The 22,981-nt window shown below is 41.8% G+C and overlaps 1 protein-coding gene across 1 annotated transcript in view; it reads right to left on the reverse strand.

Annotated features, from left to right (window-relative positions):
- bbs9 (Bardet-Biedl syndrome 9) overlaps window positions 1-22,981 on the reverse strand; it is a 138,164-nt gene that overhangs the window by 106,274 nt on the left and 8,909 nt on the right. The window contains exons 5-12 of the mRNA XM_070911756.1: window positions 22,234-22,408; window positions 17,597-17,681; window positions 16,461-16,644; window positions 11,328-11,457; window positions 8,487-8,668; window positions 7,911-7,987; window positions 7,768-7,821; window positions 7,413-7,515 (exon numbers count right to left, since the gene is read on the reverse strand). Coding sequence (XP_070767857.1) covers window positions 7,413-7,515; window positions 7,768-7,821; window positions 7,911-7,987; window positions 8,487-8,668; window positions 11,328-11,457; window positions 16,461-16,644; window positions 17,597-17,681; window positions 22,234-22,408 — 990 coding nt within the window. The remainder of the gene's footprint in view (window positions 1-7,412; window positions 7,516-7,767; window positions 7,822-7,910; window positions 7,988-8,486; window positions 8,669-11,327; window positions 11,458-16,460; window positions 16,645-17,596; window positions 17,682-22,233; window positions 22,409-22,981) is intronic.

The raw sequence follows: 22,981 nt of genomic DNA on the forward strand, positions 1-22,981 counted from the left end.
ACATTACAAGATTACATACGTGGCTGCTTTGTTGAAATACTTGTCGGTGTACTTCGTGTGTACCTGAAGGGTTAAAAGGATGAGGGCTGAATCCTTCTGTAAGACACCAGAATATCCTCCTTTTGCACAACGTAAACATACCTAAACATGCTGACCGGGGGTTCATTTAGGGATTGTAGAAAGAAAACATGATAGTGGCATCATGGTGGATGGTGTGTCTGCAGCTGACCTTCCCTCTCTGCCCCCATCATTCACGTGTTTCACTGCAACGTGCGGACAGATAGCATTAATTTCTAAGGACATGCACAACCACTGCTCCGAAGAACACAGGATATGCGGGGTAGTCACGATGCACAGGCAAATGCATGCTTTAAAGCAAGCATATAAGCTCTCACACATCCTTCCTTTCTACTTTCACCTCCCCTTCATTTTCTCCCTGCTTCCTCATTCCCTCTGTTTTTATTGGGATTGCAAATGTTTCCCTACATTTACAAAGCAGGTGTAAATAACAATATGTTGAAGAACGTATAAGAACATGAATACATCATTTCTCAACACTGAGAACCTGACGTGTTTGTTTCCATGTCAGCGCAAAAATTAATGCGAGCAATGTTGGTCTTATTTGAAGTGGATATTGTGCTGACCTTAAAATGCACTTTGCTGGTCTGTTTGAGAATTAAGAGAGGCGCAAAATGTTTCCTATAAATTAGGGAGCAGAGCTGGAATTATGGTGGAAATTTGGTCTTAGAGGTTTCCCTGAGAAACTTTGTCGGTGTGCATGTGTGTGTGTGTGTGTGTGTGTGTGTGTAGTGCGGTGCTGTAGCTATCCTCAGGTTATAGTACTTGACAGCTCAGGTTAAACCGAGTGCTGACTGTTTAAGGGAGGTTAAAGGTCAAGAGGGGTGGAGATGGGGATCGATACCGCACAAGGAGATGGGAAAGAGGGCATGTGTGTTCTTGTGTGTGTGTGTATGTGTGTGTCAGGCCTTTCTTTGCCATATGCAAATAATATAAATGTTAAAACATCGAGAGAGAAAAAAAAACAAATCTGGAAGGTAAATTTGTTCTGAGACATTCCTGGTCTGCTACTGCTTTACCTGTGTGTGTGTGTGTGTGTGTGTGTGTGTGTGTGTGTGTGTGTGTGTGTGTGTGTGTGTGTGTGTGTGTGTGCACAATCACACATCTTGTCACATCCAGAGGCAAACAAGGGAATCTGAGTTGACCATCGACGTGGTGTTAAACACTGACTTTTGACCTGTCCAGGTCAGGATCAGGTCGGATCGCTGTTGAGGGTCTGTCCTGAAACACAACCACCCTGAGCTTCACTGAATGTTTTAGTTAAGAGCTCCACATGATGAGGACAATGGCTTTTTTCTCAATTTAATGCACATGTTTTTTCTGCAAATGCCTCTGCATCTGTGTTTAATGCTGTCTTAACACAGCCAAACAAGAACTTTTCCAAACTACGCAAACTACACAGTAAACGTAACTAAGTTCAGATTTAGATCAGGAACCATCCAATCAGACTAAGAATATGACCACGCACTGAAGGCCAACTTGCGATACCTGACAATTTTCGATACTCGATTCTTCAGACGTTATTTCAGACGGTCATAAAGTATCAATGCGCTGTGTATGCAACTAAAGTGTGGATGCGTTTGTGTGTATGTATGGCTTATTTGTGTGTGCAGTGTAATGTACACTACTTCAAAAATCTGAAACAAAGGGACTCATTTTGCAGCCTTTCGGTCTCTGACATCTACAAAAAGGAATCATTTATTTCTTATGACTCGGCATTTAATTGCACCGTCACTCTGCGTGAGCATCGCATGTTAAAGAAAAATAAAACTGTGTGAAAATGATGCTTGATAAGTGTGCAGGAGTGTGTATGTGAGGGATGAAGGAGAGGAAGAGACCGATACAGAGAGAAGGATGGGATGGGAGGTAAAAAGAGAGAGAGGCAGTAGAGGAAACAGGGGATGTGGAGAAGGAAAAGAAAGACGGAAAGAGAGGGTAGAAATAAAGACGTCGAGGGACAGCATGACAAATGAACGAGAGGAAGCGGAGAAAGGAAAAGAGAAAAAGGGAGAGCCAGGGAGGGACAGAGTGAGAGTGGGAAAGAGAGAGAGAACAAAGGAGGCAGTGTGTGGTGAACAGGGGATTGAGTCGCCATCTGAGACGAATAAAAACTGGAATAACAATAAAAGTCAGAAGGCGCTACCTCCCCTCCTCTTCCTCCCTCCTCCTCCTCCTCCTCACACAACCAACCCCTCCGACACAGCACGTGCACACACCAACACACACACACACATCCCCACTTTTATTGTCCTTTGTTTTCTGTAAAGCACTTTGTGACAAATCCCTTCAAAAGGGAAATAAACTTGAGTTGACATTCGCACTTACATTGAAGTGTGGACGCACACTGAGCCGGAGAATCAAAGACACATGGGACACACACACACACACACACACACACACACACACACACACACACACACACACACACACACACACACACACACACACACACACACACACACACACACACACACAGCAGCTGTAGTAGAGAGACAAAAGGGAGATGAGTCTTGTCAGAGTGTGTGTTGCGATGTAGGAAGGAGAAGCAGGTGAGATAACGCCCCCCCCCCCCCCCCCCCCCCGGGGATCAATGAAGTATTTCTGATTCTGATTCCGATTGTGAGACAGAGGGAGAGAGTTGAAGAGATGAAGTGATGATGAGGAGCAGACAGAGGTGTCACACCAGCAGTGTTGTTATGTTGTTAGTGTTGCTAGTGTTTCTCTAAATTGCTGCCACATTTTCCAATAACACCCGTTGCTTCGTCACAGCTGCTTGTGTCTGTTCTCTTTCTTTGGTGTTGTTTATATTGTGCAAAGGAAAGGTCATCAAATGACATCAGAATAAAAGAAGGACAAACAGACGCAGAAGAGAAGCTAGGGGTTTGTACTGTGTATGAATACCAGAAATAGATGCTGTAAGATTTACACAGAGATTTTATGGAGGTGACACGTTTCTTCGTTCTTGAAGTTTGAATACATCCTCTAGACGAGACACATTCCCTCACAAAACCTCTAAATGAAGGAGATTTGTTTATGTAGCTACATTTGCTTCTCTCACATGAGGGGCTTTTATTTTGTCCTTACTAAAAAAACACAAACATGAAGGAAATTATTTGTCTCAGCCTTTTTCAAATCTATGTGTCCAGTAATTTCTATTACATTCAGAAACCGAGAGTCCCACATTCAGGCCTACTTCAAACAGTTACTGGCAAAGAGTACAGGGGTGACAACGTATGCAGGGTTTTAACTCCACTTCCCATCCGTCCCAACAACAGTTTCCCTCGACACAGAAGCGGTCAGCGGTTGCTCTGAGCAGTGAACGTCAATGTCATGTTGACTTAAGAGTTGTTAATTCTGTAAGTCGGCCTACAACGACCTGCGTAGCTCAGTCTCATCCACATTTGTCTGCATTTTCGTGGCAACGTTTCTGTCACAGTTTTTCTGGATCTGGCACATAAAGATGGAGGCCCCACTCTTAATCTCACCTACCTAATCTCTCTGATTGCATTCATTGTTTTTCTGTGACAGCACAACTATTCGAACTGCTGGAAACGTCAGAGATGTGGGCGTCGATTACAGACGTCTGGAACCAAGTTAGCTTATTTGCACCTTAAAAGTGAAACATTAAAATGAATTAAACATTTCCTGGTAATGGAAGTCGTTTTTTTTTACTGTTTTTTTATTGGTGCATGAATAACATCTACTGACTCCTGTACTTACATACAGTTTCTACCAGGCAGCATTCCATCTACAGCTCAGCCACTTCCCCTGCAATCCATAAAGCAGGGCGCGATTTTCTGGACAACATCACAGAGTAAACTCTGACAGTGAGACTGGGATCCAGCTCCTCTGAGCCAAGTCCCAGCATCCATTAAAACTCACGGAGCCTCCATTAATTTATTTTTTCCTAATTTTCCAGGACTGTGACGGATGTGAAACACTTGGTTTGGGGGCCAAATCAGACTACTGAGGGTCAGCCATGGTGGTCCTGCTGCTCTAGAGTTGAGCCAGGCCACGCTGGGCCAAAGAAGGCCAGTGAGGGGTCACTTCGATAGGACAGGAGGAGAACAGAGGGGGGAAAGACAGAAAAGGGAAGGACACAAAGTGTGTGTGTGTGTGTGTGTGTGTGTGTGTGTGTGTGTGCGTTCAGTGGGTCTCATGTTTCGCAGTAGAGAGCTGTTGATTGACTAGTGAAGCCAGCGCCAGATTTCTGTGTGCAGGAAGACAAAAGAGCGTGACTTACACACACACACACACACACACACACACACACAGGGATATGTACATGGAAGTATTTATATGACTTGGGCCTGTATGTCTGTAACTGTGTGTGTGTGTGTGTCTGAGAGGGGCTTCTGAATTTGACCCGTTTGACCGCTACCTAAACTCATGTAAACACAGCGTCTCTTCAGTGGTGTAAACGTGACGGTGCAGTGAGTCACAGCCTCTGATCCTCCATGTAAACAGTGAAACGTTGAGAGCTGCTGCCAAGAAGAAAAACTCTGCAGAACCAAAGCAACCTTTTTTTCCTAATTTATCCTTTTTGGGCATCTTCTTCAATGAATTTACTTTCAGTTAAGTTTGAGTTTGTGTTGGCGCGCTTTTCATTGTCTGTTCAGACATGGAAGCTATCGCTGCTCATGCAAACTACTTCGCAAACCAAGTTTTTTTCAGCTTTACGCTTTATGTTGCATGATCAGAGGTGGGTGGCAGAAAATGAGAAAGTCATTCAGAACATATGTTACTGCGGCTGCATGTTAATTTGTTTGAAAAGCACACTAATAATGTTAAAAATGTCTAAAAACATCTCGTAAAAGCAAAAAAAAAGCAAAGTTCATTTAACATCACGTTGGAAGCCGAGCTGTAACAAAAGTAAGACCACTGGCACTGACAATTATTACTTTCTATCTCTATCTGTGAAGTATCTGTAAAACGTGTAGTAAAATGTTCAGCAGTGGAAACCAACTTATATTGACTTATGGAGGCTACTTTTTGCTACTCATTTGTGAAAAAAGTGAGGTGAGGGTTCTGCAGGAATAGACTATTTACAATTCCAACATTACAGCATGTTTGGTAAAAATGTATGACAACATATGGACGCAGACATAGTGAAGCAAAGAAAAAATAAATACAAAACATGTGCACTATAAAATATGCCAAAATATGGAATGTAAGTCATATAAGAAACTGACGCAAGAACTTACAGGAAATATACTGCGTGTGTAAAGCGCACCATGTTTGAATTAACAGTTGTAGAGGTCATGTACAGTATATGTACAGATAAGAATGCGCTGTGGTAAAACACATTACATTTCTGCATGGACGCATCATGAATCATGGGAAAGCAGTGGTCAGTTTGATTCAGGGCTCACAATAAATGGATGGTGTTCCAACCGCCTGAGAATGCTGCTCACATCTTGAAATCATAAATTAACAATCCATACTGGTCCCTTTCAAAAGACGGAGCGACTACTCCTCTGTGATGGATGATGGTTTCAGCAAATGTCAGGAGCAGTGTTGGAGGAAAAAAGGCCATTTTTCTGGTGTTGATCCAGCTTCTGTGCCTGTGTACATGGCTTCAAAAGATGCATGCCGACACCACCCATTAGTATTAACCTGTAGCATTTCATTTGACATATGGCCCTCTACTGAATAATCTAGTGGGATTTACACCCTCACAGTGATAGTTCTGTTAATTACAAGATTATTTGACCGTATTTAGTTTGTACTAAATGGTAAATTGACAAATTCCAGCCAACCAGGAGGTCCAGCAGTAACACTCCTGCAGTGTCGAGAGAAATGTCCAATTCTAGAATGTAAAAAAATAATTTAAATTTATTCTACTGATGGTTGACGGCAACTTTAATACATCAAGTCTCCAAGTTTGAAAGCGCCTTCAGTTTAGTTTGTTTTGATACTTAAGAACAAAGGCGTTATAAAATATAATGGATTCTGGGCAACATGGAGACAAATGTCAACATCTGGCAGCTTGGAAAGCAGAGCATAACAACAGCAAAAGTCTGGACTGATGCTCAAACTCAGCTTCTCCATGTTCTCGACTGAAAACAGAAGAGAGAGACAAGAACAGCATGTTTAAAGGACTGGACTTGTCTTTAGAAAAATCTCTAACCTGGCAGGACAGGTCACAGAAGCTCCGTCTAATAATGAAGCTACTCAGGAGTCATTTGACTTTTCTTTCCAAGTCGTGGTTTGCTTACAGCTTAAAGCAAAATGAACCAACTACAAAAACATTTTCCACTTCCGCAGAAAACAAACTGTAGGTGTGATCTAACACAGCCAGCGTTAGGAGTCCCGCTCCATATGTAGACCAACAGGCAGAGCAAGGCACCGACACCGCCAGGGTTAGAGGTTTAACTCCCAATGGGGCCACAGATTCTAAAAATCTGATAAAAATCCTCCCCCAACTGGTTTACATTACACACTCTGTAGATTTACGTGTGCACGTCAACATGCACACAGAAGGTGGAAACAGGGGGAAACAGACGTTCAGACTGTAACAGCTCAAAGCGAATGGCAAATGCTGTGTTACAGGACGGATTCTTTTAATGAGCCGACAGCAGATATCAGTGTCTGGGGTCAGGAGGCTGTGTGTACAAAGTGTCTGGGTGATTCAGATCAAAGTTACCGCCATCTGGTTGAGGTGGCCGAGTCTCCCCAACAGCTAGACGACAACACAGTGTGAGGAGGCCGATAAGGGCTGAACAAATACACGCCGACACACACACACACACACACACACACACACACACACACACACACACACACCTCTCACTCAGTCACTCCCTGTGTGTGTGCGTCTGTTCGGACTGTGGAGGAGGACGTGATGAAGGAGAGGAGAGGTTGATTGAGAGAATGAGTGACAGAGAAAGGCTGGGAACGAACAAAAGTGATGACCTTAAGTGAAGATCTTATACAAATCCATTCTCCTTCAGTATTTTCTCAATCAACTCTAGTGTTATGAAGCCATGCAGCTAGTTTTGCTTTGAGATTATTTGTTTCTGCTGCCTGTGTGGAGGTGAATGGAATTTCAATTATGCACAAAAAAATCTTTTTCCAGAAACGTATTCTGGATAATCCACAGTTTACTGTCAGCAGCTTTCATTGTGACTCTTTTTTAGTACAAAGTGATGAGATTTTGCGCAACCAGTCAATATAATGGCTCAACTATATAAGGATATAGAGGGGATGGACACAGCACCGCATTGTTTGTATTGTGGTTGCCCACTTATGAATACAATAGAGGGGACAATAAGGAACACATTTAAATAAACCCACAGCCAAAAACACACAAAGAAAAGCTGCTATAGACTGACCCATGGGCTCCAGGACAAACTGATCCTGAGTGACGGCCAGAGGAGGCTGAATGCTGACGGTCAGCTTAGAGGACTGTACAACACAACTGGCCTTCACCTTCACCTGGAGAGAGAAAGACAGATCACAGAAGTGAGACGTGGAGAGGATGGGGAGGGGGAAACAGGTCAGGATGTGTTAATGTGTTTAGAAACAAAGCAAAGAAAAAAAAGAGAGGAGAGATAGCAATAAAGACGGGGACAAGAGGAGACAAGGGGAAGAGAAAAGAAGAGAATGAGACAACAGATGACTTGATAAGGACAGCAGGGACATTCTAGTCTTGTGGTGGTAACTGATCGATGTGCGTCCACAGCTCACCTGAATGGTTACTGAAGGGACGGGCAGACCGTCGATATCTTGGATCAGAGCTTGCTGTGGACAGAGACAAGGGGGATGATGAGTCTGTCTGCGTGTGCACTTACGGTTGCAAATGTGTGCATGTGTGTTTAATGTGTCTTTACCGATTGGCTGTCCATGCTGGAGGACACAGCAGCTGTAACAATCAGGTCCTCCTCGGCGTCCGCTTTAGGCAGGATGTCTAAAATGACAACAGAGGAGTTTTATCCCAAAACATTGAACCAATGTTGTTCCTCGGTCGATACATGAACCCATGACGATTGTTTTGTATTATTCGTGATTCATTTAAGACATTTAAACAGCAGATATACTACACATTTGCACATTACGGCTCATTACAGCTCTGGTAACCTGATGGACTTATATCTTATTGTTATTATTTTGGATAACAGTCTGTTTCAGCACTGCTAAACAGTTGCTTGGAGCCATCAATCACGTTTTAGTTGACTTTCGAGCAGTTTAGTTTGAATTATCCTGTGGTCTCGCAGTGGCAGCCGCCATTAGGAGAACTGGTTGTATCTGAAGACCATCCTGTAGCATCTTCATCTTTCAGGAGTTTGAATTCATGGTCTGTGCAGTTCAAGTGATTTTTATTAGACTGTAGTGCTTTAGTCTATTATGTTTACTATAATCTGATCAGTTGTCACATGATCTTTATTAAAAGTTCAGCAGTCTCCTACCCTGTGTCCTGGTGGCCTCCCTGATGAACTTCTGCAGCTTCTTCATCTCAGCATCCACCTGCTCATAGTCGGCCTCCCTCGCGTCCACCTTGGGCGTGGAGAAGAAGGAGGGGTCCGTACCCATGTAGGAGCACAGGAGGTAACCGTCAGAACTCAGACTGATCACGACTCCCTTTAACTCCCTGAAAAGAGGAGAGGAGAGGAGAGGAGAGGTAACTCAACAACATTTAAAGCTGGTACTTTTACCAGCTGGTGTCCTCTTTGCCATCTGTTAGGAACCTGGTCTAAAATGTCTTCAGCATCAGCAGTTTGCTGCTTTACAGTTTGTTTAATGCTTCGAGGGAAAGTTCACCATCGGTTTTTGATACGGAACGAGATGGAAAGAGCATGAGGAAATGCTGAGTGATGCAACAATGGATTTTAACTGTGTGTGTGTGTGTGTGTGTGTGTGTGTGTGTGTGTTAACTGGTTGCAGATGTGTTGCAGTTCCAGTCCATTGAGGCGGTAACACACACACACACACACACACACACACACGCTGGGGGTTCAGGTCTAGAGCAGCGGCTGGCTCCACACCTGCACAGGAGGGTGTCTGAGGGGGCATAAAACTTTCACTTAAACTGCTGCAGAAACACACACACACGCAGAAACACACACACGCAGAAACACACACACACACACACACACACACACACACACACACACACACACACACACACACACACACACACACACACACACACACACACACACACACACACACACACACACACACACAGGCCCTATTTACACTTGTCATTCCAAGTGTCTCGTATTCAGATACAATCCAGATGAGATTTAAGACATTTTTATTGACACTCTGTTGGCAAGATCACAAATCTGATTGCAATCCGACTTGTTTACAGTGTTGGCTAATAACTACCCATAAGATATCACAAATGCATGAATGAATTGTATTTATAAACCATGAACGAGACAAAACTTTTATTGAATATACAGCTAATTTCAGTGCAACTGGTATCACGAGGACAGAGAAGACAGACAGTGAGTGGATATTTCCACTGACTGCTTACTGACATAGTTACACTATGAGAGAAGCAAATATCATTTATGTGTCTTGGAGAGACAGATACATTTACACCTTTTCAACATCTGGCTGGAATGAGTCTCAAACCTCCTTCAGAGGTGGTTTGAAAAATCGGATTTCAATCTGTCTCGAATGCGTCTTGGATTAATTTACACTGATCAGACACAAAGCTATCCGAACTGCCAAAGACAAAGTGTAAATGGGGTCACAGACTCACATTTATACAGACACGACCAACTGCTACAGAAACACACACACATTAATAAAAACGACACACACACCCCCAACCCTCACTGAAAATGAGTTCCCACCACAGGTCTGTTTCAGATTGGGTCCAAATTTGGACTTTTAGTTGGTGAGGACAGTTTAGAAAGCCAAAGAGAGGCTGATCAAGTAATAAAATTCAATACTGCCTCCCCAAAAAAGCAAGCAAAGACTCCTGGAGCACTGCTATAAATCACAGATATTCACAGTGGCCTGTTGGAGTGTGTGTGTGTGTGTGTGTGTGTGTGTGTGTGTGTGTTCCTCTCCTACACTGAACAAGGCGATGACTATCAAGTGCTTTAAAACAACACAGCCTCAAACTAAACCGAACAGCTACCCAGACACACACTATCTCCTGCATCTAAAACACACACACACACAGACACACACAGACACACACAGACACACACACACACACACACACACACAGACACACACACACACACACACAAACCACATCATTTTTCAGCCATGTTTGTGTTTTGTGTTGTAATTGTATCAAACTGCGGTTTGGTTGGCTACAGCTGGCCCCTCCCTGCCCTGCTCTGTTCTGATTGGCCAGCTGGAAGACATTGTCGGGTAATTTCCTGTCAAAAGTCACACACTGGATTACGCTAGCTGACAAACGCAACAACACACCTGCTGTGTGTGTGTGTGTATTGATGATTGTATCAGAAAATGAGAGACACAGTCCAACCAGTAACAGGACGTCGACAAGCTTACTCCATGTGTGTCCATGTGTGTGTATACACGCCAAGTTGTGTGACTTGTTGTTTCCTGTGTGTGTCTTGAAATGCCAGTACATAGCAGAAGCCATGTTTTTTATTGTGGTCAACGTTACTGTTCGTCAGCCCCAGATATCTTGTTAAGCTCTAAACATAGCACACTTATCGGCGGGGGCCATGTGTTGTGTTTACGGCCACAGAGGAGGAATAAATGTCTTATTCATGTACGACGTCGCGTCTCTGCCGGTGCTGCTGAAGGCTTGCTAATGTTACCGGCAGCTATTAATGAGAGGTACAAACCTGTGTGGCAGTCAGCCAGTGCTCTGCTTTTCATATGTGCATCAACGGACAAAATAAATGTCACCGTTAGGGAGGGGACACAGAACTCGGCCCAACTGAACTTTTACATCCAAACAGACGCATACAAGCTGGTTTTGAGCAGGGAAAGGTTTTTACACACAATTTGTGTATTGTTAGAAATCAAAAAATCATAATAATACTGAGATGTTCTTCTAGAAGTTATCCTTAATGTTCCCCAACGTAGAAGCACAACCTGGGTTACCTACTAGACAGAATATATCATTTCATAATATCAGTATATCCTTCCTGAAGGTTGCAGTAATGAGTCCTTCATGAAGGGGTTCCTGAAGAAACTGTCTTGGTTCCGCTGTGGTTCAACTGTCAGTGACTCTCAGTAAGTTCTCAAATTGATCTCAGAGGAAACTTTGACATCAGATGTTGTGTTTTGCTGGAGGCTGTACTCACGGGAAGTTGGCGACGCGAACGGCCACGGGCACAAAGGAGAGCTGGGCCGCCCACTTCAGAGTCACATCCTGGTAAACCAGCAGCATGTTGGTGTGGTTACCTAGCAACAGGTTGGTCGTGCCATCCGTCACTAAACGAGACAAGAAAAAAAAAAAAAAAAAAAGTTGTGAGACAGAAGAACAGAGCCGGTTCACATCAGCTGTTCCTGGACTGAAGACTGCTAAAATCATTTTCCTAATTACACTTTATACGTTTTGTTAATTTTCTTCTGACTTACAATGAACTCACACTGCTAAAACCATAGAATGACTACATGTGATAGAACAATGTGGTCCTGATGTGAAGTTCAAAGACATTTCTGTGACTTTCCACAAGTAAAGCAGAGAGCTTTCATGACCTTCTTCCTTCACAAAGAATGTGTGAAAATAAAATATTTATCTCAATACAGAACAAATAGGATTGAAGAGGACTACCAGAACAGTTCAGTAATTCTTCTGAACAAGCATTACTCTTCCCTAAAGTGACAAACGTAAATAACCAGTGAACTGGTGACTCAACTGGGATGAAGAAATCAAGTTCTGTTGCAGACAAATTCTTTTTTTCCTTTCACTTACTTTTTTTAGTAAGTATGCATGTGTATTTGCATGTATGTTGCATTTATTGGTTTAAGATATTATCACTCCCAGGTACAAGGATTGAACAAGCTTTTGCATATGTGTTTATAGTATGTAATGGGAAGGGTGAATCATTGGTAAGACTATGAACTGAAATACACCAAAAGGAATTATTCCACTGACCCATGTTCTATTTTATTTAAAGTCATAAAACAATAAATGACTGATCACAAGAAACCCAAATGAGGTTTAAAATCTGCGTCATACCCGTTAGAAGTACTACAATATATACTTCACTTTGCTGCGATGATTCAACTTAGCCTCAGTTTCATAGCAGCACAAATTCAAGGGTTTTGTCTCAGATTTTTGGTTTTGGGGAAAAAAAAAAGTGGTGCATATTCACAAATCTAACCATGGAGCACAGAAATAACAAATTCCTGTGGTGGGTGGCATTGCCCTTTATGACGAGTGCAACTTGTACTCTCCTGTTAAAAAAATCATCTCTTTACATCTCACATCTGGTTTGTATATAGAATTTTGTCATTTAGATCTTTCATTTTAAGACAAGGTCAGCTTTTATAGGTGTATATATATAACTAAAGATACATATACATTTTCTCCTGTGACTCACGGATAGAAACATGAAATATAAGTACTACTTATGTTTCTCTCTCTCTCTCACACACATACACACAAATGTCCAGTTAATCCCACCAATGGTGCAGTTACCACCCAGAGAGATCTGAGGTGACAGCCACACGCAAAACAAACACGCCTCTCTCACACAGTTGAATACACAAGTTATAATATAGTAACAGCGGTCAGCAGGGTGGAACAGTGCAGGGGTCAAAATGACAGAGTGTGTGTTGGTGCCACATCAAAGCAAACACACACCTTCTATCTCGGCATCAGCGTTATAATTACAGCCTAATCTTAAAAGGTCCGATCTACGTTCTGCCGTCACGTTCGAGCCGAGCAACATCAGCTTCCTATCTCACTATAATTTCCTCTCTTACTCTTTAATCTCAAGCTCTTATCTCCACATTCACTTCTTTTCTTTCTCCTCTCTTTTGATCTCTCTACCTTTTCCTCGTCTCTCCCCCCTCCTTTAATTCCTCTCTTGTTCCCTCTTCACCTTTCTCTTCTTCCTCTCCTCTTTTAATGTTCCTCTTTATTCTCACCTGCTTTCTCGTACAGATGAGGGACAAATTAAAAGGAAAAACCAACAAGTCTCCGGAAGTACTTGAGGGATGAAGAGCATTCTTACAAAAGATTTTCCCTAATTTGGTGTTTTGATGATGGTGGTGGAAATCACATAGGTGTTTAGTTGGTTGAGGATCTGGTGACTGTGAAGGCCATAGCATATGGCTCACATAATTTTCACTCATTTCTCATAATTTATACTCATCAAATCATCCAGTGAGCCATCGTGCCCTAATCTGGATTAATCTCTCACCCATTTGTCTTGTTTCTAGAAGTGGGGATCATATAAATATATTTCAAACTAAGAGATTAAGCATCTGATTGTGGTTTGAATGTGGGAGCTGAACTAGAGCGTTTCTGATGAGCAGTCAAGCCAATAAAGTTATTTGAGAAAGAGAGAAATAGACAGAGCGACAGTGGGAGGTAGAGGGGGGGGGGGGGCAGTGGTCCAGCAGAGGCAGCTGTGAGGCTGAAGGCCAGAAGGAAAGCGTTAGGAAACAATCAAGAGATCACTGTTTTCTATCCTCCTCTGCTCCACACTCTAAACTATGTGGGCTTTGTGGAGATCCACTATGTTGGGCAGCTCTGACAGTCACAGTGTCACCAAATGCTGGCCTGTTAACAATAAACCGAAGACCAAACATGGACAAAGAAGAGTGCAGCAGTGTGAGACCCGGGAGCTGCCGTCTTCCAGCCATGTGTGAATTTTTATGCGGTTTTGATTGTTGACAGGAATCATGTCCCAATAAGAGCTACTTTTGTTGCGCTGGCACATCATGTATTGAATTTATAGCTGATTTCCAAGAGTCATTTATATAATCTAAATAATGTCTGGAACAGATAGTGAAGGGAACTTTGAAAGCTGAGATATTTTAATTCTAAAATTGAAAACAGATATCAATAGAAAGCTCTTGGCCGTCCTCGCAATCCCTCCATCAACTCTCCCTCCTGGAACCTTCCTCCGGTCTATTTTTTTGCTTTTCTTCACATCCTTTTCTGTTTTCTCTTTCCATCTGTCAGCTCTCAAGTGCATTTCAGATCAAGTGTAATACTCTCTATGGTACATTGTTGCGTAAACTGAACTAGACAGAGACATTTTTGTTGCCGTAAAGAACCCTCATAAAAAGGTTGTTTATTGCTCCAAGCTCAAAAGGTTGCACACAGAACCTTTATTCTACTGTATTTAAGCACCATTGTGGAGGTCCAACCATATCTGGGTAATTAATTTTGCTTGTGGTGATAAGAATCAGGCTACAGAGAAGTTACACCATTTTCCTGCTTTTCCTCCATATTAAAGAAATACAACTTTAAAGCTTTTGTACCTGGCTGCCAGTGTAAATCAGGTGAAACAAAGGGAGAGATGCTGTTTTAGGGTCAAACTTGGTGTACTGCTGTTATAAGCGCCCTCATCCGATCACAAAGACTGATCAGATTGAACACATTGATCAGACAGAATCACAGGCATGAAATGCTCCAAATATTAGTAAAAAAAGAAGATTTCAGGATCCATTTATGTGAATCAAGTTTTTCAGAGCCACAACACCAACCAGCAGCCAGAATAACCCTCCTTTAACTGGGTGTAGACCAGGCAGCTCACAATACAACAGCAGGTGGCTCTTCCCTGATAAGTTTATCTCTAAAAGTAACGTATTCATATCTGTGTGTTAGCAAGTAAAGGTGGCACTGGTGTCTGCATTCATAAGACCAGTTTGTGCTGGTTCCTGCCTCCTTTTTCTCCTTCTGTAACAGGACAAGTGTGTAAACTGGAGACATTTCAAGTTATGTAACACACACAAAACCAAATCTTGTCCATTGTGTGTGTATAGGAAGCAGTAGCCAGTGTTTCTTGCCACAAATGTGATGTCTGAGATAAAGAAAAAAAAAAAAACTGAGCTACTAGACAGCTGCACAATCATCACATTATACATATTCCCTCTCTCTCTCTCTCTCTCTCTCTGTTCTTATCAGGGGTGAAGACAAGGAGAGCTGCTCAAGTCTGGCACCCATTACAGCTCTGTAGCTGTGTTGCTTTACCATATGGCACACACACACACTCATATACCTGTGGGAATATATAGAGTAATGCCTATGATTTCAATATCCTGTGTATTCATTATGACAAAATTAATTGTAATGAACCCGTACCCTCTGTCTGAGCTACTGATGAAACATTTTCCCCCCACTTTGTTTAGTCTTTGCTGCTGTTTGGACATGAACCTTTTGCCACATTTTGGGCTTTTCAGCAAGTGATCTATATCCTGTATGTGCACTTTAATTGTGTATCTGCAAAATGTTACTTTTAATGAAATAAGAAAACAGCCTTGTTTAAAGCTTTACGTCAGTTTCTTTGAAAAATCACCAAATATAGACATTCACGTATTCACTGGACAGCAACAATACATTATAAGTATTATCTATCAATCTATATATCTGTTTTTATTATATTATCCATTCATCTTGCGCCATATGTTTATATACTACAGTGTGTGCAGTAGTCTGTTCAGTTTTTGTTTTAATGCATGAAGCAGAGCTACTCCAGTTATTCCATCATGTTCTGCCAAGAGCAGCTTCCTGCACAGCCAGTCATGTGGCGTTGGGCCATGCACAGAATACTTTGTTCGTGTACGTTGTTGTGCATTAGTTCACTTATTTTCAATAGGTTGCTTGTGGCAGGTGCACTGATGCATGGTGAGTTTTGTGTTGCTGCCCTTTAATTTATTCCAGGTTGGACACACCAGAGCTTTCACTGCTGAATTGGCTAAGTTTGACACAATCCCTGCAGAGGCTGTGCCCGGTTCTCTCTGAGACAACGCCGTGTATCCAAATCCTTCAGGAACAGCACGTTTCTCTCCCATTTCTACTTTCAATTTTATCTCTGACGATTCCTGATTAGCTGTCAAATGCTAAGGGCTCGGAAGAGTGAGCGCTCTACTTGAGAATGATTTAACATGACTGGTGACCTTTGACCTCTTGCTCTCTGTGAATACTGACGCTAAATCCTGAGCTATGTGCCTCTAAACCAATCACTGCCTTTAAGATTCTAATCTAACTTGGACTCAAAAGCATTAGTTTGGCAACAAAACATGATGGAGATTTCATTTCCACTTTAAAACTCTTTACCCGGTGTTCCCTATCTCTTTTGATTTCTCTGTGTCTTATAGGCTTCAGTTCAATCTTTATTCTTACACACCGAGTTAAGGGATCTGTTTCTACTTCTCAGCCAGTCCTTAACTGGATCAGAGTAGAGCCGAACAAGAAGAACATGAGGACTGTAAAGGTGAAGCCCACGTGCTAAAGATTCAGTGTCCTGGTTTACCTGAGGTGTAGGGCAGGAAGCAGCTGGGGTTGAACTCCAGCTTCTTCATGAAGCGGATCTGGCCATTGTCACGGAGACAGTAGAGGTTCCTCTCACCCAGAACGAAGATGGAGGAAGAGGAGTGGGAGAAGGAGGGCACAGAGAGATCCAGGGCCTGTTCTCCCAGGACGAATGTCCAGTCAGGCTGGAAGAGAACACACACACTCTGTTACAGCACACGACCCTCATTTCTTCAGTTTCAAAAGGACAACCATGACGTTTACTCTGAGTGACACATGTACTGTCTGAACACCCGTCACAGAGTGTTGATGCAGTCACTGAAATCCTTCTCTTTTGTTAGGTGTTCATATTTTATGTAGGCAGAAATGTGAACAAATGCTTTTAAGCTCTATGAATAAAGACACGTGATCAGTGTATGTTGGCATTCATGGCTCTTACGCTCTTGTGCCGCTGTGGGAAAATTCAGATGTTCGTGTGTTCCAAAGTTTTATACGGGAGGATGATCGAACTACAGCTCCCATCCCATCCAAGAGTACGAAAAAGATGTGTAGACATTTTTCCTAATTGACACTGAATACGCTCTCCAGCATTCAAAATTCAAACTAATTATAAAGACCAATATGATTTAAGCTCAGGGGTAAATGGCATATGTGCTGGTCCCTTTCAGCCATACTCACATTATTCATTCTACAGTGTTGCTGATCTTTTATATAATATTGCGGCAGTTTTTAATCTTACTGTTTGTATTAGATAATAATTAGCCTTGGCCCAGAGGACTATTTCAACTGTATACTTGTATATAGATGAATGACAATACATTTGAATCTGAACTAGCTGTCAACTAACTGCACCTTGCCCACATATAACCAATAACACATCCATATCCTCCCTAAGAAAGCACATTAATGTTTGTCAGACCTTTAACATCCTAAAAACCCAGAAAGAATGGTCACAGGACATAAAACATACATTTTTTCTAAAATATTTATTCCTCCATCCTTTATTTACATTTCACTGGGGAAAACTAAATTCGATTCAGTAAAGATTTCGGCGGAAGCTGCATTTATGACAGAAACCGACAACATAATCTGTCATTTTTAAGTGTATCTCTGGTAGCTGGTGTGTTTAGGACTCACCGTCAGCCTCTTGCCCCCAGTCTTGAGGGGCAGGTCAGGATCCTGTCGACTCTCTGCCTCTGTAGCCACGGCCAGAGTCTCATACCTGGGAGTCGGAGAGACACAGACAACTGCTTATACAAACACACCGAGTGTCTGTGGATTCACATTCAACATTATAACTCTGTTTACTGTACATTTAACTTCAGCTATGACTTACTTACTGACCTTTACGACAAGCAAAACACACAATTAGTTACTTCTAGTTTGACTCAGTGAGTCAGTGTTGGCAGCTGAAATGCCTTGCTCAAGGACACTTTGCACCGTGCAGGGAGCATTTCTTATTTAAGCGTTCCCATCAGATATTCCACAGCCAGTCTAAAAACTCAAATTAGTGACTCTCTGGTTACAAATTTTGCCTCTTTAACCACTAGCCCAAGACCACAACAACACCAGAGAGAAATTCCGTCTGTAAGGCCAGGGCAGACATCCTAGTACACATCATTTATTCACATTTAAATTAAGTCGAACACTGTATAACATGTTCATTATTAACAAAATCCACAGTTTACGTCTTATATTCTCCTTCTCTTTTACAGCTTCTGTCAGGTCAGTCAACAAGCGGCTGACCTGCTGTCCCGCGGTCTATCAGTTTTAATCAGTGAGCTGTTGGCAACTGGCTGAGGATAAAGTGGTCAGACTGATCTGTGGTCAGTTGATTTTGGCCTCTTCAGCTTTAGGAGTTTTCCAGTAAGAAGCTGGCAGTCGAAGCAGCTTGGCGGGAATCTATCCTTCTCCTTTAACACCTGGATGAACAGAGAGGTCCAAACCCGACCCAGCCCGACTCAGTACCGCAGCCCAAACACTACATAACTGCTGATTTATCCATTCACAGTTTTCTCACTCAGTATTACATATTTGGACCACAAACCTGCTGTTAATCAAAGGTGGCAGGTTTGAAATCTACCTTAAATCACAGGGACCATAATCCAATATGGCTGCCGCATTATGGGCATCGCCTGTGATTAACATCAAGCGTCTTTACATCAGGAGGCAGCGATTTCTCCGTCAGCATGTTTTTGTTTAGTAGTTTAGACAACATCTTAGCATTTTGTACAAACAATATGTGCGCTGACAGACTTTGAGATGACACTGCTACACAAACAAAGACAGGAGAAAATGTTTCAGCTGTCTCATCACCATGTGAAATATATTTAAATCTTTGGAGCTGTGAGTGGCTCCTCCATTTTCTTTTGTGCATTGCATTGTGGGACAAAAGTGCAATGTCAGTTTGTTGTTTCAGACTGAAATATCTATAAATAATTTTGTGACATTATGTGGTCCCCAGAGGATGAATCCTAATGACTTTGGTGATCTTCTGACTTTTCATTTGGGAGCACCATCAGTCAAAAATGTAATCCAATACTGCCAAATCAAATACCTGCAAAACGAATAGCATTAGCAATAGCAACACTGATCCTATTTTATAGCAAAGCACAAAATGATGGGTACTTTTTAAAGACTATCACCTCCTTCCTTTTGTTTATTTTCAATTTATCTATTTCTTATTGTTTGTATAGAAGAAGAAATTGTCACATTACTGCCCATCCCATTTCCTGTTTACAGTTTTATACCTGGATGAAGCCGATTACCATACGCAGCGCTAACAGTGACGCTAATTCCTCATAACATTGTGCATAAAAAAGCAAATGAAGTGTTGTAAAGTTTGATTTTTGCAATACAACATAAGATTTATAGTTTTGAACTCATCCGTACAGTAGCCGTACCCGCTGAGCTTCTATGGGAAACTAATAAGCTGCTTTATGGATGACTGCCAGTAAAGAAACCTTTTCATCACACCGTGACCATTTCTTGGGGAAGAAAATAGACTAAAAGATATATTAAACATGTCAGCGGTTTTAAGCGTTTAAAGCTCACACTCAATGGATCGACAGGCCGACTCCTGCACAAGTGAACGGATTAAATTCAGCCTAATGATACTAAAACAACACCATAAAATAACTGTATTCTTTCACTCTGTTTTGATATTTCTATCCCACCCTTCACTTCCATGTCTTACTAATGATAGAATATGAGGTAGCATGAATGAATTAAAACCGTACATGCGTGAGTGTGTGTGTGTGTGTGTGTGTGTGACTGTGTGTGTTCAGTTCCATACACCAGTAGCTGGTTGGATGTTGATTTAAGTATTATGAAAGAGGGTAAAAATCACACAAAGCACAGTCTGATTATTCACCTGCATGCTTAACATATGAGGAGAGAGAACAAGACACACACACACACACACACACACACACACACACACACACACACACACACACGCAGTGACATACGACATTTGGGAACGTTTTTTTTTTATTTGCCATTTAAAAGTGTTTGTGGTGAACATGGTGTGCTCTCTCTCACACACGTGGACACAGTTTTGGTAGGGCCTGACTGTGTGTGCAGGAGTGTGTGTAGGCGGCATCAGTCATCATGTAGAGTGTAGGACACTGAGGTTGAGGAAACAGTGTTCTCATTTATATGAAAGAGGATCTCTCTGAAAAACTCAAAAACAAACACTCATTTACCTTCAACATATACATCACACAGTGTGCACACGTGGACACACAAACACAAATTATACAAACATACACTACATGCATATGATCTCTCAGTGTCATGGATAAACACAAACTAAAATCTCAAAGCTGACGCCAACACACACACACACACACACACACAGAGCAACCAAATCAAGCTCTCATTCATCAGCGCAGGAGACGGTCCAGCAGCCTAAATAAACTGAGTAAGGCAGAACAGTTTGACCAGTCATCTGATACGGAATATATATAACAGTCGGTAAAGCCATAACACATCAGCGCCTGGTCGTATTAAAGTTTCTGTCCTCAAGATGAATCTGCATGGCAACATACCGCAAGAGGTAAGTGAGAATGTTTTTCTTTGAAATTTGGGTGTACCGACCCCTTACGAGTGTTATGAGAGAGAAATATCTCAAGCAGACGTCTAAGAAAGGAAAATACGGAGAGATTTTGCACAGTCAAGTGATAATCTGAGACCCAGAAAGACTTCATGCTGTACAAATCCAACGTACAATAGAAATTAGAACATTTCTTGAGCATCCCAGTCGGTCACGTGACAGTCCTGAGACCCAGAGAGACTTGTTTTCCCATACAGAGCCAACAGATGAGCGTCAGCTGTAGGAAGTTGAATATTCAATAACGGGTGAATTAATTATCACAATTTAATCTTTTAGGTCTAAAAGTAACCCATAGTCACATTAACTATTTCTGTTCCAGTGCTCATCGTTATCCACTTAAGATACTGAATTAAAATAACTGATGATTAACTGATGAATCATGAATCATTTAATAAAGCTGAGACTAATGATTGGAGCCATTCATGTGTTTCGGCCAGACAAAGACACTAATAATATGTGTTGTGGACGCCCAAATTGGATGCAGGACAAACTGGGACAAGTGAGCAGCTTTCATTGGAATGAATTGGCCACCATGTTTGGATTAACACATGTATTCACCAGTGAGTTCTAGTCACCAGAGAAACTAACTCAGATGTTTTATTTACAAAGTGAACAGCTAATTTTAAATGAATCAATCTAACCCATGGATATTATGTTAGCTCGGGGTGTATACACTAGACACGGTAATGGAAATAACAGCTTGTTGCTATAAGTAATGCAGCGTTGTCGCGTATGTAAAGGTACTCAGTGTCTGCTCTGTGTAATTGACTGCAGAATGTGCATCGCAGGGCTAGGTTTGTGTGTGTGTGTGTGTGTGTCCAGGGAGAGTAGTGTTTCTAATCTGGAGAGTCTCTTCGTACTGGTGGGGGGCATCCAGATAACAAACAGCTGGGAGAGAAAATTACACACACGCATACCGTACACCCACACAGTCTGTAAGACTTCTAAAAGCTGTCCATGCCTCAGCCAGAGGGGAACGGGAAGTGTGCATGCGCTTACATTAAAGTGAGGTACTTTCCGATCAAACTATGTGTGCATGTGTGGATCTGTTCTGGTCCATCCAGACGAGCTCTGCAGCGAGAGCAGATGCTGCCTTGAAGATGGTGAAGCGTTAGTCAGCGCCGCTCACTAACCATCAGCAGCTGATAACACCAGGTAACCTTAAATAACTTCATAGCTGCTACAGATTACAGAGTAGCACTGGCAAAGTGATGTGAATTCATTTTGGGGAATGTATGTTAACAAAAATCGATCTAACAATGTCTAAAATACTAAAATACATATAATGTTTCATGATATGCTTTCAATTCAGCAATAATTTAGCAAAAGAAAGTATTTTCTTTCTCATTTCAGAATAAAACTTTGTTCTAGCATTTGCATTGATTTACATGAACAGTTGGGTGGGGTTAAGTAAGTGAATCAGGACATCTGGACAACTCACTTTCATTTTTAGGAATGCAATTAATTACAAAAGAATGTCTGCATAAACTTCAAAGTTTTAAAAGTAACATTGGTGCGTGACTAATAATTAAAACAAATGAAATAAATCCCAGAAAATAAAGTGGTATTTGTTAGAATGATCAGGATGAAAATGTTTCAGTGTTCAGTTATCGATGATACTGAAATAATATTAAAGAGGCTTTATATAAAAACCTACTTGTAGCTCTCCAGCTGGCGTGCAGAGGAAACGGTGAGGAAGCTGTCTGTTCTGGGATTGTAGACCAGCGGGCCGGGAAGCAGGAAACCAGGGAGGAACCTGCCGAAGGAGTAACTGTCCTGCTCGAAGAACATCAGCATCCCGTCCATAGACTGGATGCACAGGGAGTGGTGACCTGACAGAGAGGGGGGGGCAACACAGCAGGTGAGTCAGTCACTCTTATCCCAAAAAGACCTAAATCACCTGGGAAGAACTCACATACTGTTGGTATTTATGACATGTTAAAGAATGGACAATATGGAGTTTCTATCTTCTATGTATAAAGTGGTTTCTTGCTGTTGCACCTAAAGAGGAAAATCTAATTATTTTAAGCAAAAAGCATCAAAGTACATGTTTGTTACCTGGAGTACATCATTCAGAGACTCGGGAAACGAGAGTACCACATGTACACTTCTTAGGACTTATTTACTGCTGAAACAGTTATGTGTTCAAACAACAAAAGGTAAGATCGACAACAATTTTGATCGTTTATCGTATTATCAATCAAAGAAACGTGTCGTTCCAGCTTCTCTAAACTGGTGATTTGCAGCTTTCCTGACTTATATAGAACTGTGAAGTGAATATCTTTGCAATTTGAAGACGTAATCTTAAACTCTGGGAGGTTTTGATGGGCAATTTTCATTATAATGAATTATCAATTCATTGTAAAAAATTAACAGATTAATAAGTAATAAAAATAATCGTAAAT

The sequence above is a fragment of the Enoplosus armatus genome, chromosome 9 (assembly GCF_043641665.1).
Source record: "Enoplosus armatus isolate fEnoArm2 chromosome 9, fEnoArm2.hap1, whole genome shotgun sequence".
Taxonomy (NCBI): domain Eukaryota; kingdom Metazoa; phylum Chordata; class Actinopteri; order Centrarchiformes; family Enoplosidae; genus Enoplosus; species Enoplosus armatus.